The 15752-nt window shown below is 41.7% G+C and overlaps 1 protein-coding gene across 4 annotated transcripts; it reads right to left on the bottom strand.

Moving 5' to 3' along the window:
- Positions 1-39: 39 nt before the first annotated feature.
- On the bottom strand, positions 40-15457 carry DHX40 (DEAH-box helicase 40). Of its 4 annotated transcripts, none has more exons than XR_012045569.1 (18): positions 15239-15457; positions 14810-14955; positions 14324-14443; positions 12932-13162; positions 12667-12733; positions 11967-12098; positions 10440-10539; positions 9903-9989; positions 9233-9415; positions 8600-8680; positions 7742-7899; positions 5488-5602; positions 5092-5200; positions 4673-4767; positions 4039-4108; positions 3399-3627; positions 1739-1898; positions 1390-1525 (listed from the first exon to the last, which is right to left on the bottom strand). XR_012045569.1 is itself a non-coding variant. In XM_072882533.1 (17 exons), the coding sequence occupies exons 1-17, from the start codon at positions 15375-15377 to the stop codon at positions 1386-1388; spliced, it is 2199 nt and encodes a 732-aa protein (XP_072738634.1). In that variant the 5' UTR covers positions 15378-15457; the 3' UTR covers positions 40-1385. The 4 variants fall into 4 exon arrangements, 2 of the variants coding, with proteins under 2 accessions (XP_072738634.1, XP_072738633.1); XR_012045570.1 differs by having other exon boundaries at positions 1411-1522; XM_072882533.1 differs by lacking the exon at positions 1739-1898 and having other exon boundaries at positions 40-1522.
- Positions 15458-15752: the final 295 nt, after the last annotated feature.

Raw genomic sequence — 15752 nt, 5'->3', positions numbered from 1 at the left:
TGGATTTGGCAAGGACGCAGACCAGCCTCAGCTTTTTCATTTTAATAGGTACAATCACAGAAAGAGGGACAATTATCAGACCTACTGCCTTCTTTATGAAGAATAATATTATCATATTCCCCATAAGAGAATCCCAAGGTTTTTGAAAGCTACAGCCTGTGCAGCAGAGAGGTGGAATGCTCAACATCTTAAAACAACATTTTACAATGAAGTTGTAAGTGCTAAGGCTTACTTACAACTTCACTTTAACAGCGTTAGCTAGTTACCTGAAAAGCAACTGAAGGTGATGCAGAGTGCAAACAACTGAGGCATGAAAAATGACAGTAAGTTGTTCCAGTTTTTTGGAAATAGTCTTATACAAAATGTTACTTACTGAAAGTGAAAAGTAGCAAAAAAGACAAGCTCCACACTGGAGTGCTGGAACATTTTAGGATTATTAAGGGGAAAGAAGGGGATTACCTCTTTATTGAGAAGGAAACAAACTTTATGATGACAAAGCATCACAGCTCTTGGCTTTTTATATACTTGAGTCAGGGAAAAAAAGCTAGTATTTCCTTGTGTATTCTTTCTACACATTTGAAACAGTCACTCTCCAGACCAAAATCCATACATTTTAAAAATAACAGTCACCAAATTCAGAAAAACAGCCCACTAGGCAGCAGGCCTGCTGACAGACTACAGGCCATAACCTGGCCGAGTAGTGGATTGACTGCTCGGGGGGGGTTTTGCAAAATGGAAAAGTCATCCCTGACAAAAATTATGCAGTTAGCAAGAATGTGAAAACATTTACAAAATACTTTGCATACAAAGACATCTTCACCCAGAACCCTCACTGTACATGGTACAGCACAATACACAGTAGGAACAACACTGTCTGCAACACAGAATGCAGGTGGCAAACGTCCTTTTGAATTTAGACCCTGATGGTCCATCATTAAAAGAGCACTTTCTGCACATTTTCCTGAGTAGTGTATGAGCGTGAAGATTGTACAGCCACAACCATACCAAGTAAAATGGATAAAAACTGACAGTTCCACTCCTTTAAAAAAAAAACCTTTAAGAAAATTTTATTAATAATGGCACTGAGACCTTTCTAAATCAACTAAATGCCACAGAATTGGCACCACAGTAAGTATCATGTCTTCATCCACACTTGAGGCCACTAAATTGTTGCCAGTGACATGTAGCAACAAAATTCAGCTTGGTAACTTTTCCTTGCTGGATGCAGCAAAGGCAGATTGCGTTTGTATGCCTTGGCACTCAAACTTACCACAAAGCAGAAGTTTTCCTTCATTCCAGTTGGACATTTTGCATTACGCAAACATAACCAGAATGACTACACCAAACTGCCTCTCCTCACAGTGGGAGGAGAGCAGCTGCGAGTATTACCCCGTTTCTTTCAATGGGCCACTTAAACCCTGTGCTCTTTGCTGCTTTCTCTCAAGATATCGAGCTCGGGCATCCAGTATTGATTGATCATCATTCCTTCTCTCTGTCTTCTTTGCGGAGTTGTCTGTGACTCCTTCTGGGGGGAGAGGAAAGAGACAAATATACTCTTTGGTGTCAAAACCAAACCAGAACAAAAAAAGACAGCATTACAATTCCTCCTATTTGTAAAATACCCAAAAACCCCCAACAGAATCTCAGATGTTTTTCAAGTCCGAGTCAGTCCTTTGAATGACTTCCAGAGAGGACAGACTTTACCACAGCAGGGAGGGGAAAAAAAAAAAAATCATGCCTTAACTCCCATGTCAGTATTTGCAGCTGGGCTCATCTCGTCCCCAAATGTGTATCTTGCTTTTTATTGTAACAGATACTACACGTCTTGTGTTCTATGCACCCATTTCTTCTCTAAATTACACATCTCAAACTCGGGTTTAGGCAGGAGAGGGACAGCACTGGGAGCAGGAAAAAAAAAGCTTAGAATAAACTATCTTTATAAATTTCCAGAGGTAGGAGGAAGAAGGAGGATAACATACAGATAAAGGAGTAGGAAAAGTCAATACTCCAGATCAGACGCCATTAGAAATGCACATTCTCCCACTGAGCTGAGACCTTGGGAGTGCTTCTCCCAGAAGGAAAGAAAAGCAGGAAATATTTTCAGTTTAAAATAAAATTTAAAAAAAAAAAAAATCATTCAAAGACACTGAGAGCCTAAGTACTGTGTCAATGAAGCAGCTACTGCAGCCTGTTCCTAGTACTCTGGGGCTGGGCACCAGATTCTTTGATATGAGGAAGGAGCTTTAATCAGCATTCACTCTTGGAATATTTGCAATTATTCTGTCTTGGAGTCAAATAATATTTCAGCTCACGATGCAGCCTTTCCTTTCACTGGGCACTAATTAAGCCTTTGTCAGCTATTCAGCCACCTATTTTTACAAAGCTCCCAGAAATACAACATCTGTAAGGTCAGTATTAATCTCAAATTAATTTACAGTTGCCTGGTGAAGTCAAAAAGTTAAAGGGGACAAAGAGAACAAACCTCAGCTCCTTGGACTTCAGATAAATAGATGAGCCTCCTCTGTGTTATCCAATAACGCAAATATCCTTTCCAGCAAATTTTAACCAAATCCAATTCATGTTTTTATCATTTTAAAGGGTTGTTTTATACAATAATGCAGGACAGAAAGAGACGCTGGTCTGAGCATAAGAGTCTACATTTTTTCTATCGTTAAGGAAACTGAAGAGAATCTATATTGCCAGTGCCCGTACCGTATATTAAATTAACGTTTTGGAAGGGTCAGCTCAGGAGTAAAGAGGCCCTCTGAATACTTGGCTGCTTTACGAAACCTGCTGACAGAAGAATTCAAAGAATGCCAAGCAGCCAGATCAGTTAGCAGGCACCAGTTTTAATTAAAACTGACAATTTATTTAAACACATGGCATTAAATTCATTGTCAGGATGAGACATCCACCAAAATGTGATACTTTTTCTTCTGTGTTTTTTGTTTGGTGTGTTTTTTGGGGTTTGGGGTTTTTTTTTTTCTCCCCCCCCCCCCCCCCTTCCCTATAGCCCCTAGGACTTCTCTCTCTCAGGACAGTATTATTTTGGGTATCTATGGCTAGACACTCTTTGTGAACTTAATTAATGGTTAGACTCAAAATGCTTTTATTCAACTCTGGGTTAAAGTTCTGCTCCTGTCAGCTATATTAAACCAAAAGGGGGGAGCATGGCAAGAACCAGTAAGCAAACACCACTACACACACTGCCGAGGCAGGCAAATAGGGATTGCAGAGCCGTAGTAAGAAAACAACTAGAGCTACACATCAAACATGTTAAGCACATCCAGATTAACACCTACTAGTCCAGAATGCATTCAGTGACATCATATACACACACGTCCACAACAACCAAGAAAACTACACACGCCATAGATACGGACTAGTAATGTGCTTACCATACTGCCTTTTAAGGTCCTCCTTATGCTTCCACTTGGTTATTTCCTCTTCCGTTACTTCTTCCCGTGCCACACTGCTCAGTTCATATGCATCGATTTGATGCAATCTGGGCAACAAGTCTTTGACCCATTCGTAGCGAACAGGACACACTGTCCGGACATAGATTTTGGATGTCACTGTGACATCATGGAAGATGATCCACTCGAGGAGAGCCTCCTGGTTATATAGCTGAAAAATTAAAATATTATTTCAGAACTGATAAAAAGAGTTTTTATTTCTAGAGCACCCTCCATTGGAATATCTTCCAATGCTTCAGATGCAAGAATGAGATAAAGCTGACATTACCCTAAATTTTCAGACAGGGAAACTAAGGCATAATGACTTGCTTAAAATTGCCCAGGAAATCCAAGGAGCCAGAGAGAAAGCTCAGTCTATGGTCACACTCATTTCATAAGCCAAACATTTATCAAATTTGAAGAAGTGAGGCTCTTCCCCACTCTCAAAATGAACACTGCACCAGTGCTTCTCCTGCCCATAAGTTAGCACAAACCAAACAGAAGAGGAAGAGTTTACAGGGACCTGCCTCTTAGTCCTTTTATAGATCCTTTGCTACTTTATTAACAGACTTTGGTAACTTACTGTAGATGAAGGATGGATATAGACTATGCTGCCATGTCCGTCCATTGTGCAGAATGTCCTGGCTGCAGATCTGAAAGGTTTGTGGAAAAAAAAAAAATACAATGAAACATACTTTGCTGTAATTAGACAGCAACACTAAACTAAGCAAAGCAGCAGCAGCATAGAAGAAAATACTCATATATAAGCAGAGGAAGATCTTTCCAGAATTAAACTGTAAAAAAACAATGAGGAATAAAATATATCTGACTAATTTACCACAGTAACACTGCAGATATAACACCACAATAATAAACAGGGTTTGGGACTGAAGTCTTTGACAGCCATGATAACTGGGCATTTCCAAGCCCTTTAGTTTAGTATCTGGAACTACTCAGCAGCTTCCAAGTTAATTTCACAGATAGAAAAACTACTATTCCAAGGATGTAAGCAACTTCCCCAGGAATGTAATGAGAGTCAAAAGCAGAGTACCTACCAGGCTTCCAGCCCTGTGCAGAAACACCACCTTCAGCTGCAATTGCTACTTTGCTACTTTTAACAATATACAGCCTTACTATTCTGTTTCAATATGCAGCTACACTTTTAAAGAATACACATAATATCTTTTCCATTCAATTCTCCAAACTTTATTACTTACCTCCTAGCTACATTGATAAAGTATCCTGCACACAGACATCTTCTTAGTATTTCAGTTCTGGAGCCTTCAAATGTCTCTTTAGGGAAGTCTGGCAGCTATGTATACAAAAAAACAACATGAATCAGGATCTTTCCTAAAGAAAAAGTGGCTATACCCCCTCCATCCCATAGATTTTAAACTCTGGGTTTCTCACCCTATGGAAACCATGAGGAAAGGAGGAAACCCCTCCTCCTTGCCTGTTACCACCATCATACCTGTTAGTTACACAAGCTACAGCAAGGATGCTCTAATAAATATTTAAATGGATTAGTTTCTACTAGAGAAAAGCAACAGCCATCTGGCAAAGGCTCAGTAGTTCAGTACATGTCTTAAATATAAACTTATATAATTTTACCATACATAAAAATTATATTTTTCACCTGTTTCAGTTTACTGATTATTTCCCGGAGTTGTTTTTCCACACTAAAAGCAGATTTTAAAGCTCTCCAATGGATCCAGTATTTCTGGCACCAAGCTGAAGGAGACTTGCTGAGAACAGAAATACTTGTATTATAAAGAAGCCCTTTGTAAGCTGAAGGCAGAAAGTTGCCTCTATTTTTTGTTATGGTCGTACAAAGAAGGCAACCTACACAGCCAGATACTTTGTTAGCTTAAATAATAGGTGTCTTGATAGAAATTTCAGATCACAATAAGGAATAAATCTGCAATTAGGTCTGAGTACATACATGCGCATATACACAATATATTTAAAAACCATCAGCAGCTGGGAGTTATGAGCAATGCAAAACCACTTACTGTAAGGAATCATTTTATACCTTGCTTTGCACTGTTCAAAAATATTTAAGAGGGTTGCAAAGTCATTGCATCCTCCCACTTGTGAGGAAAGCTCCTGGTGTTGAAGTTCTGCCTCCTTTTGCTTCTGAGGATCACCTGCGGAAGTAAGTTATATCTCACTTCAACAAAGTAATTTTTATTTATCACTCCTACTTAATTTTCTATTGGTATCTCTCCAAAGTGTGTTTGACAGTCTTGGCTCTTTATTCATGTTATTTTTAGATTTGTCTCTCCTCCACAGCTGCATTTACAGTTCTTCCTCCTTCCACTACTGCTGAATGAGAATACGTAGATGCCATTAAATCTGTGATTAATCTCATCAGTCAGCACTAGAGATGAAGACTTGTAGTCTCTTAGGAAGAAAGGTTCTATGTATTTCTCTCTCACAATCAATTCAGATGCTGACATGGAAAGATAAAGGAACAGCGACCTTAAACAAACAGCTCAAGTGAAAGTTTTGCCCTGAGAGAAAAAACAAGACCGTTGAAACCACCTCATCATAGCACCATGTAATCTATTTAACTCAGCTTTTGTCCTAGTACTCAAGTACCATAGTAATGGAGGTCTTACAATAAATAAGAGTCTAGAAAAAATGCGATCTGTGAGTTTAGTGTGCATTCACCTTCACTAAATGCTAGGGATGTATTGGCAAAAGCAACATTTCCAAAATATTATTTCAAGTTTTAAATACCCAAAGAATTTCTTCCCCAGCACAACCTATTCCCTTTAGTAGAGAGGGATATGGCTGCAAAGGCCAATGCATTGCATTGCTGCTATACTACAGACGATGTCAGAAGTTTGTGGGTATTAGAAGTAACACCAATGAAGTAAGGAGGCCTGTTCGTACACGTATTGCACATGAGCAAGTGCCTTCAGGATGGGAGTCTCTGCGTCCCAACAAAGGGGGTTGCTGGAGAGTAACAAACGTGTGCATTAGCTAGCTGAACAGATAACAAGGGCATATTGCCAGATGGAGGATGGGAAAGCAAACACACTTTTGTGGGAATGGGAAAGACCCCAGAGCAGAATCCAAGCTATCAGTACTGTCAGCAGTGTCTTTAGCTGTTGCATTAACGGGCTCGGTTAATAGACTACAGAGATAACTGGACAAGAGCCAATGAGTGACTAGAAAGGACAAAGGTCTCCCACAAAGACTGTGCTACATATAAAGACTATATGTAGCACAGCTGGGGGGGAAGGGGGCCAGACAGGAGGGGAAAGGAGATAGGAAGAAGGACGTGGGAGACTGAGTTTAGCACTAGTGAGAGGTGCTAGCTTGGAACCACAGCAAAATTACATTTTCCATTTAGAAGAACACTGGAAGTGGACGCAGTGATAAGTTGAGCTTCTCACAGTAACTTAAAAGATCTATTTGGTTAAACAGAGTTACTGAACAGAAAAGCCAATCGAGAGGTGACCTCATTTGTTAAAAACAAATTAATCAGTCCCTGTTGTCTGTACTTAGACCAACAGCAAAACATCTGCTGTGGTATGTTTTGGTTTTCTGGTGGTTTTGGGGGGTTGTTTGGGTTGTTTTTTTTTTTTCCCTTTTCCCTCCTGTAACACAGTTTTTCCCCTTATGACCTCTCAGCAATCCACTCGCTTATGCGTATGTTGCTTTACAGCTCACAGCCTTGGGACAAATGCAACCCACTTCCATGCTGTTTTGAAGTCTTTAGAATAGCTGCTGTCCAATTCCTAGCATGCAATGTGCCCTGACTCCAAGACCACAGAAAGCTGTAAAAGCATACAGGCAAAGTGCCATTGTATATTTGTCCTAACCTTACCATTCTTCCCTACAGATCTGCTACGATGTACTCTGGGAGACAAGGCATTGCACTTGAGGAATCTTCCTCACACTGCAACATAAGGGTTACTTAAAGCATTAGTTTAAGGTAAATACTTAAGTTTCCCACCAGTGTTGGGCCCAACTAAGGAGACCAGCTTGCTCCCTGGCAGGAGTATCCTTACGCTCGAGTAAAGGCTTGTGCTACCATCGTTCAAAATACAGAGTCAGTTCCCACTTTATGGCTTTGAGATACACCTGTAAGATACTGTGGCCTCACAAACTATTAGCACAGAAAACTACTGAGAGCAAAAAACCCCACAGAGGGAAGCTGTAGAAAAGGTCTCCAGGCGAAGCGGCACGTGCTGCCCAACCACTGCCTGAGACAGCCCTGCCCAAGGAGAATTCCCCACCCACCCAAGGCTGCTTTGGGATAAGGGGCTTCCTACCTGGACGAATGAAAACATTTTCCACAGACAACATGGCTGCTATGGGAAGCAGTAGATCTTCACAGTCAAGAGAAGCAGCTTTTATGACAGCACAGGTCAGGTTGGGAGGGAGGGGAAACTGCACCAGGAATTCACCCAGTCTTGTCACGTGGCCTCTCCTTATCCCAGGAAAAAGATTCAAATACCAGATTCAACAAAAGTATGTTTAAATGTAAACTGGAACATGCACACACAATGTCAACCACCATATACTGATAAAGAGCATGAAAGAAGCATTTCCCTCTGGACTGTTATAACACTGCAGTCTGTATGTGCCCAGATAGGTGCTGGAGACATGCAGCAAGTGTCACTAGCAGAAGAACGTTTCACCTTTCTCCAGTTTGCTTATGCCTGCTTCACGGCAGGCAACACCAGCTTTTTAAGTGTATCAGATGCTTAAGATTAAGATTTTTTTTTTTTTTTTTTTGCAAGAAGTATCCCTGGAAGCTTAGGATAAGATCTTGCTTCCTGTCTTGAGTTCTGGGATGGGTCTCACAGCTAGTGCCTAAGCACCTCTGTCACATCCGTCTGGGATCTGCTATCAGGAGCTACAGCACAGAGAGCTGAGGTAATTTGTCTGAGGTCACTCAGCAACTCCAGGACAATGTGGAGAAATTAATCTGTATCTCTCAAGTCCTAAACCATGCTCTAAGCCTAATTTTACAGGGAGTGTATTAAAACCCAGTAGTTAACTTCCTGGTCTAATGACAAAACATATTCTACTGCTGGGGGAAGTCCTTTAGTCCACATGAACAACTCACGCCAGTTAAACCATTAGAGTTTAAATTCCTGTAGCGACTACACCCCCTTATTTTTTACCTGTCAATAGCATCACACTGGTAAAGTTCCTTGAGAGCTTCTAAAATATGCCTTTCTTCAGGGCGGTCCAAATAGGGAAATCTATAGTAAAAAATAAAATTAAAAAATCTCACTGTTCAGACTCAGTATAGCTTTGTTAGTTTTCATATTTACTAAAATACTTTTGTAACCTTCCAGTACAGGTTTCTGACCACGGTGCACATAAGCATCTTCAGTATACAGGTGTGTTACTACATGTACAGCCTCAAGCTGAAGAATTATGATGACAAATCCCAGCGTGGCACATGCAAAGATGAACTGTATTTTCTGCACATGTATGATCCTAAAATTAAACGATTCCACAGAGATGAAGCTTTTGGGATATAAACATCAGTATTTTAAAGGAACGCTATTAACTATTTAATTTTGGAGAGAAGGAGCTAGTTTTGGCAGAATCTCAAACTGAACTTGAGCTCAAGATCCAATTTGGCATTAAAGACTGAGGAGAACAGCAGAAAAGCTGATTGTATCAAACTGTCACAGTTGGCCGGGGACCTAATCCTGCGTCCTGCCAATAGGCTGTTGGTGCCTGTGCTGCCTTGCTGCTGAGACCCAGGGAGAAAATGATAATCCTCCCCCCTCCATGGAGGTTACCTTATGACATCATGCACGGAAAGGCACTTCAAGGTGAGGATCACAGATGTCAGACTGGTCCTCTTGATCTCTGGGACCGTGTGATCAGGCATGCATTGCTCCCAGAATTCCTTGCTGTATAGTCGATAGCTTTTTCCGGATGATGTCCTGCCAGCTCGGCCAGCTCGTTGCCTTGCTTCGCTCCTTCCAAAACAGGAAGGCAAGGAAAAAAAAAAAATCCAAACTCTTGATCCTTTCTGTTATTATCCAAAGAAGCACACTGTAACTACGATAAATAATAGTAATTTCTATGCTTGTAGATGGAAGATATATTACACTGTGCAGCAACTGAGAAATCCAGCTATACAAGAATTAGCAGAATGAAGAAGCATTTCTGTGCGAAGGAAGATTTTTTTAAGCTTCTCTGAATCAGGCTGTTGTATTCAACAAACGCAAGATGACATGTGAGCCACTGTTCAGACTACAGACAATGCATTGTCAATTCCTTCTTAATGCCTGTAACTTAGAGGAAATTATATGTCCTGAACCACTTTCTATTTAGCAGCAAACAAAACGGCTTTAAATTACAGAACCTCAACCCCCCCCCCCTTTTTTTTAAAGATCAAGTGATACACAGTATTGCCAGAGCAACTCCCAGAAACGCCAAGCACATGACCTTTTTAAAACTTACTTTGAAATAGGAACCACCTCCAGTATGTCCAAGCCAACTCGGGGGTTATGATTCAACTGCTTCACAAATCCACTATCTACTACATATCTGAAAAAGATTCATACTCTGTCAGAGAAGAAAACAACAGAGGTCTCAGTAGACAGACAGGTAACTGCCACGTGCATATCATCAAAGCAAGAACACATTTACCCTACAATCTCTGCAAACAGGTAGTTGCACTTTGCTGGTCAGCCGCAGCCCTGCAATGGTTCAGTCTACAGGATGTTACAGATAATACCTCCCAGCACCCAAGGAGACTATGCTCACTTAATGGAGCAGAGATTTGATTTCAAATTAGGGTCCAATAATATTAGTCATCTGTAAGACTATATAATAGTATCAAGGGGTTTTTTATTCACTACATATACAAAAAAGGCAACAGGTAATTATTGGGCAGGTATAGTAGCAGAAGGAAGTCAGACACGTTTTTCCAAATCTAGCAGAACTTTCTGAATTCTTCCCTCTGTTACAGCTTTTATAAAGGGTAGGAAACAGTACCTGACTCCTTCAATCGTCAGAGATGTTGCGGCAATGTTTGTGGATACCACACATTTTCTAATGCCTGTGGGAGCTGGCAAAAATATTCTTTTCTGTTGATCTAAAATGACAGGTAGTCAGTCAAACAATCTGTTATGTTACAATGCTCTGATTTCAAACCACATCTCTAACACTGTGCAAACTTACTCAAATGCTTAGTGAAAGTCATTTGAATGAAATTAGAAAGTGAATCACATAACATTCTAAAATATAGATTTGGTATTATTTTAGCATATGCCAGAAATCAGAAAATATCTTATTTATTGCTTGCATATTCAAGAAGATTTTGAGATCAAGAAAGGCCAGCTCTCCTGGATGTTTCCAAACCCAGCGCTAGGAAAAACAAACAAGATGACTGGTCTTAACAGAATCTTCATGAAGGATTTGAAGGGTTTTAACAATCAGAGCAAGTCAAGGTGAACATGAAAAGATTCAGTTAAATCCCCCGTGTTTCCAGCAAATCTTCTTTTAACATGTAACAAAGCAGCATATGCAGTTTCCATTAATTCATTTTGCTTTCCAAGGAACAAAAAAAGGAGGTGGAAATTCAACTTTCCCCTGAAATTTTCTCAATTATACTTGAAAAATATAAAAATTTCTTTAAAGGAAAATTCTCTCGTGTGTTTAAAAGTATGCAAATACAATGGCCTCTGAGAAACTACCACAAGAGAAAAAAAAATAATAATAATTCTCAGGAATCTAACACCTATCATGGAGTAAGGAAGAAGCTATACCTTTCTTTTATGCAACTTTTCATTTTGCTCTTTCAAGAAGGTAAAAATTTTGCTCCCTCTCTGGAGATCATTACCAGATCTTTCCTCTCAGCAGCACTTCCAGATGGAAGTTGCCGTCCTGCTCTTCTGAACACTGCTTCAGCCTCTTGGCATTCTACATACTTCTACGTTCATACACCCGCACATTTACAACATCGCACTCAAGTTCATCTGAAAATACAGCGTCTGTGTCAGTAAAGGTCAAAGGGCCTTTGTTTTTAACGCGTCGAAACTAACTGTGGTAATGCTGCCAAATAAAACAGACTGACTCATTCTGATAACCTGTACTTTTCTATATTGTGTAACACTGCACTACTTCTATCTTCCCTTACAGGTCTACTCTCATCACCAAAATCCTACTGGCAATATCTTTTTCCATATAAAATAAAATGTGAGGGCCTAAATAAGACATCTGAACCTTCAGTTACACAATATCCCCTTCCGAAGCTGGAGACCTTGATGCCATGTGAAGCCATTTCCAGTGAACATGAATTTTAACTGGAGGCTTCTGTCCAAGTACAGAGAAGGCTGAAGTTTGACTAGTTTATGAACACCACCAAAAAACTCCATAGTGCTACAGTATTGTAATAAATTGGTTAATTAATACCATTTTTTGCAATCACAATAGGAATATTTGATTAGGATACTGTTTATAACAACTCGTGCAGTTAACATTTATGTTAATTAAGTTCCATATGACATTATATGCTCTTACCTGTTGACATTGACCCATACAATGGTAAAATAAGCAGGCCTTCAACAGACCGATCATGTACTTCATACCGGTAATCAATAGATTCTGCTTTCTTGAAAAGTAAGTCACAAGCTCTTTCTATCTCAATTTGACCTAAAAAACATAGAAAAGCATTTAAGCAACCTATGTAGCTACAACTCTGCCTTCCTAGTTTGCAACATCTTTAAACAAGATTGTTTTGCCAAGAGTCATCAACACCATTACGAGAAGGAAATAATATTTATAAGAGTTAGTTTAGGAGGTGACATCCAGTCTTTCCACAGTGCCTCTCACCAAGGCTTTCCTTAAAAGATGACTGCATAAGTGCCTGGCCCATACACTGATGTAGGGTTTTGCAGCTAAAGAAATTCTCCCTTCATGAATTAACAACAAAATAAAACACGTAGACAATACAAACAGAGCACATTTGGCACAGGAAGAAAAGAACATATGCAAGTTTTTAAGTTAATATTTTTCTTATCTGATCTCATAGGCATGGATATACCTAAACATGCTCTGAAAACTATCACTTCACAAGACTATGTGCATCAACCTGCAACTTTCCCTCCTCTACTTACTGCTCTGGGACAAACTAGACAGTCATTGGAAGGATGTACTGTTTTGCTGGCAATGCTGTGCTTCACGTGGAATAACCATCAGTTCTTGAAAGAAAAACTCTCACCTGTCAGGAAAACCAAGATGTCGCCTTCTGGTTCATTTAAGTGGATATCCAATGTCACTTTTACAGCCTGAAACAAACAACAAACATGCCAATAACAGCTGGAATCTCACTTACTCTTTCTAAAACTCATAGTACTAATTCTTCCCTCTATCCTGCAGAGATGCTAAGAACACAGCAATACAGCAGCTAATTCTTGTCGTCTTTCACAGATAATCATACCAAGAACAGAGTACGCAACACAGAAACAAAGTAAACCAGACCAGACCTCTGTAACATACGCAGAGCTGCCTACGTCCCTTGGGCTGAGCAGGTTGCAGAATATCTCCTTGACGGGATAACTTCTTCCTGGAATATGCAGCACTGAACAGTGTCCAAAGAACTCTGAGAGTTTATCGACTTCCAGGGTGGCTGACATCACCACCACTTTCATGGCTGTCTTCCTGTTTGGTGGTTTCTTCTGTAGAAATAGTTTCTTCAGCAAACCAAATAAAATATCCTAACAGAAAAACAGAAGCAACTTATATTAGTACCCCAGTTTTCTTAGAAGCGCCTGATGAACTTGGAAGGGACTGATTATATCCTACTGATACAGTGAAGATAGAAAATCACATCTTCAGGGCCTAAGTGCTCAGAAGAATACATACACTTACCCTGGTTGTCTTGTAAGTACGCTAATTGGTTTCTAGAATTCAATTAATTTTTTATCAGCTCTTCTCACAGCCTATAAACAGAATCAGTGTAACTTAAAATCCTTTGGTTTTCATTTTTATACTCTCATCGTCAAGTCATTTGCCAGCAGTTACCTCAGACCCTTTTTAAAAAGCCATCACCTTTGTCCAGCATATGTTACCTGACTGAGTGTGCACTCTCCTTTGTTGTACTATTTATTGTTACGACTTCAGCAAGTTTATTTTACTCTGCAGTGCTCTGGATTAAAAATCTGCTCCTTTCAGTTAAGCACAGGTGATGGAGCAGTAACTTCTTACATCACCCTAGCTCAATTACTTGCAATACCCTCAGATACTTGAGGGCAGAACTGGGATTCAGAAAGCATTTTCCCTTTTCCCCAGCTGGACTGGTAGGTTGTTTGACACACAACACAATCTCTTGAGGACTCAGTGACTTGAGTCCCACTTTGCTTGCCACAGAAGGGTCAGAGTGACATTTGATAGCTTTTGGTACTTAGGTCAGTCTAGACACTTCCATGATCCCAAAAGCTCTAATCTCTTTGCACAGTCATATACACACCCCAAGAAACATTAGGCCTTAGAGTAAGAGATATTTCAGGGATTTGTTTCTTTGTGTGTGTTTTTTTAAAAGTAGGATTCTAGAAAGTTTGTGTTCACTGTGCTGGCTTCAAACTCCTGGAAATTTTGGGAAAGTATCCAATAGCCAGCCAAGTTTTAACTGCTTTCAAATGCAACAACAGCTACAAGAGTTCCAACAGGATTACAGGCCGCACCTTATTTTCAGATTATGCAGCATTTAATAAACGAAGCAGCAATTCTATGGTCTTAGGACAGCAAAAGGATAAAGCGCGTCCATGGAAAGTCAGCCAAAATCCTTGGGGATTGTGCAGAAGTGAAAGAAAGGTACAAGTAGACCTCAGTAAAGGAGAAGCAGTGACCCAAAAGGACAGATATAAGGCAACACTCACAGTGCTGAGGCTCCGCTCATGAGCTTCATCCAAAATGATGATACTGTACTTGCTGAGGAGGGGGTCTACCAATATTTGCCTCAATAAGCAGCCATCAGTCATATACTTGATGGCAGTATCCTGAAAGGTTTAATTAAGACATTCAGCTGTTATTCTGGATTTTTACTTAAAGTAAAGTAAACACTTCTACATAGATCACCTATTTGTCCAGAACACACACTGAGATTGCATCACAGGTGCTTGGCAATGTTTTACTTGTAAAGTGTTCAAAAAACCTGATCAAAATAGTTATACGATGCATACAACTGCAGCTTCACCACAGCTGGGACAGATGGCTTCTCAAGGCTCTCAGCCCTTCTGCATGCAAAGCCCCAGGAGAGGCAACAGGGCTGCGCCACTCCACAGAGAGGCCCACAAGCAAAAAACCAAGCCACAGCCCACCCTGCCATGACAACACCTGTGGGAACACAGCCCTCAGAGCCCTACCTCGGTGGTGCAGTCATCGAAGCGGACCTGGTACCCGACAACACTCCCCAGCGAACACCCCATCTCCTCGGCCACCCGCTGCGCCACCGAGATGGTGGCAACGCGCCGGGGCTGGGTGACGCCAATGGCCCCGTGCTTCGCGAGGCCTACGGGAGAGACGGGGAGAACAGGGACACTGAGTTGTGCTGCTCAGAATCGGTTTATACACGAGTACCTACATAATATACATGTGGTCACAGTTTTTTAGTTTACAAGGTTTAATCAAGCCATCTCGTCCACCACACGCACAGCACAGCCCGAAGCTGCGCCCCCCCTGAGGGGACAGGGCGATTATCTGCATTCATCTGTGCTTATTTCCCAACGTTTCGGGGCCGAGGCCGCAGAGCCGAGGGGAGGCTCTCAGGGGTTTCCCCCCTCCCCGGCCGTTACCTGCCTCGAAGAGGTACTTGGGCAGCTGCGTGCTTTTGCCGCTGCCCGTCTCGCCGGTGACGATGAGGAAGGGCTGCTCCCTCACGGCCTCCACCAGGGCCCGGCGGTACCGGCGTATGGGCAGGCCGGCGCCCTCCATGGCGGCTGAGGAGGCCGCGGCCGAGGGCCCCAACGGCCGCCCTGTCAGGTGCAACACCGCTCCCCCCTCACGTGACCTCACACGGAAGCGGCGCCGGCGCGCGCGCCGATGACACCCGCTGTTTACGCACGCCTAACGGCAGGCGCGGGGCTCTACGCCCCGCCTCCTCCTTAAGCCCCGCCTCGTGAAGCCCCGCCCTCCCAAGCAGGCCCCGCCCCCGACTTCTCCTCAGCGCTCTGCTGCAGGCAGCAGTTCCCTCTCTGGTTAGCCGAAACCGTTATTTTTTTCCCCCAAATGCGCTGCAGTTTTTCACAGTGGCACTTGCTCCTTCCCCAGGGACGTTGCCAGCGCAGGGAAACCCAGCGGCACCTTTCC

Source organism: Ciconia boyciana, chromosome 17 (assembly GCF_034638445.1).
Source record: "Ciconia boyciana chromosome 17, ASM3463844v1, whole genome shotgun sequence".
NCBI lineage: Eukaryota > Metazoa > Chordata > Aves > Ciconiiformes > Ciconiidae > Ciconia > Ciconia boyciana.
This window is presented reverse-complemented; position numbering and strand designations above follow the sequence as displayed.

Bases quoted from the DNA above. Each gene is read 5' to 3' on its own strand.
- DHX40 (XM_072882532.1), bottom strand. From the start codon at position 15,377: ATGGAGGGCGCCGGCCTGCCCATACGCCGGTACCGCCGGGCCCTGGTG. The intron at 12,734-12,931 runs GTCTGGTCTGGT...TGTTTGTTTCAG, and splicing joins GCTCTGCGTATGTTACAGAG to GCTGTAAAAGTGACATTGGA. The intron at 10,540-11,966 runs GTAAGAGCATAT...CTGTCATTTTAG, and splicing joins GTATGGGTCAATGTCAACAG to ATCAACAGAAAAGAATATTT.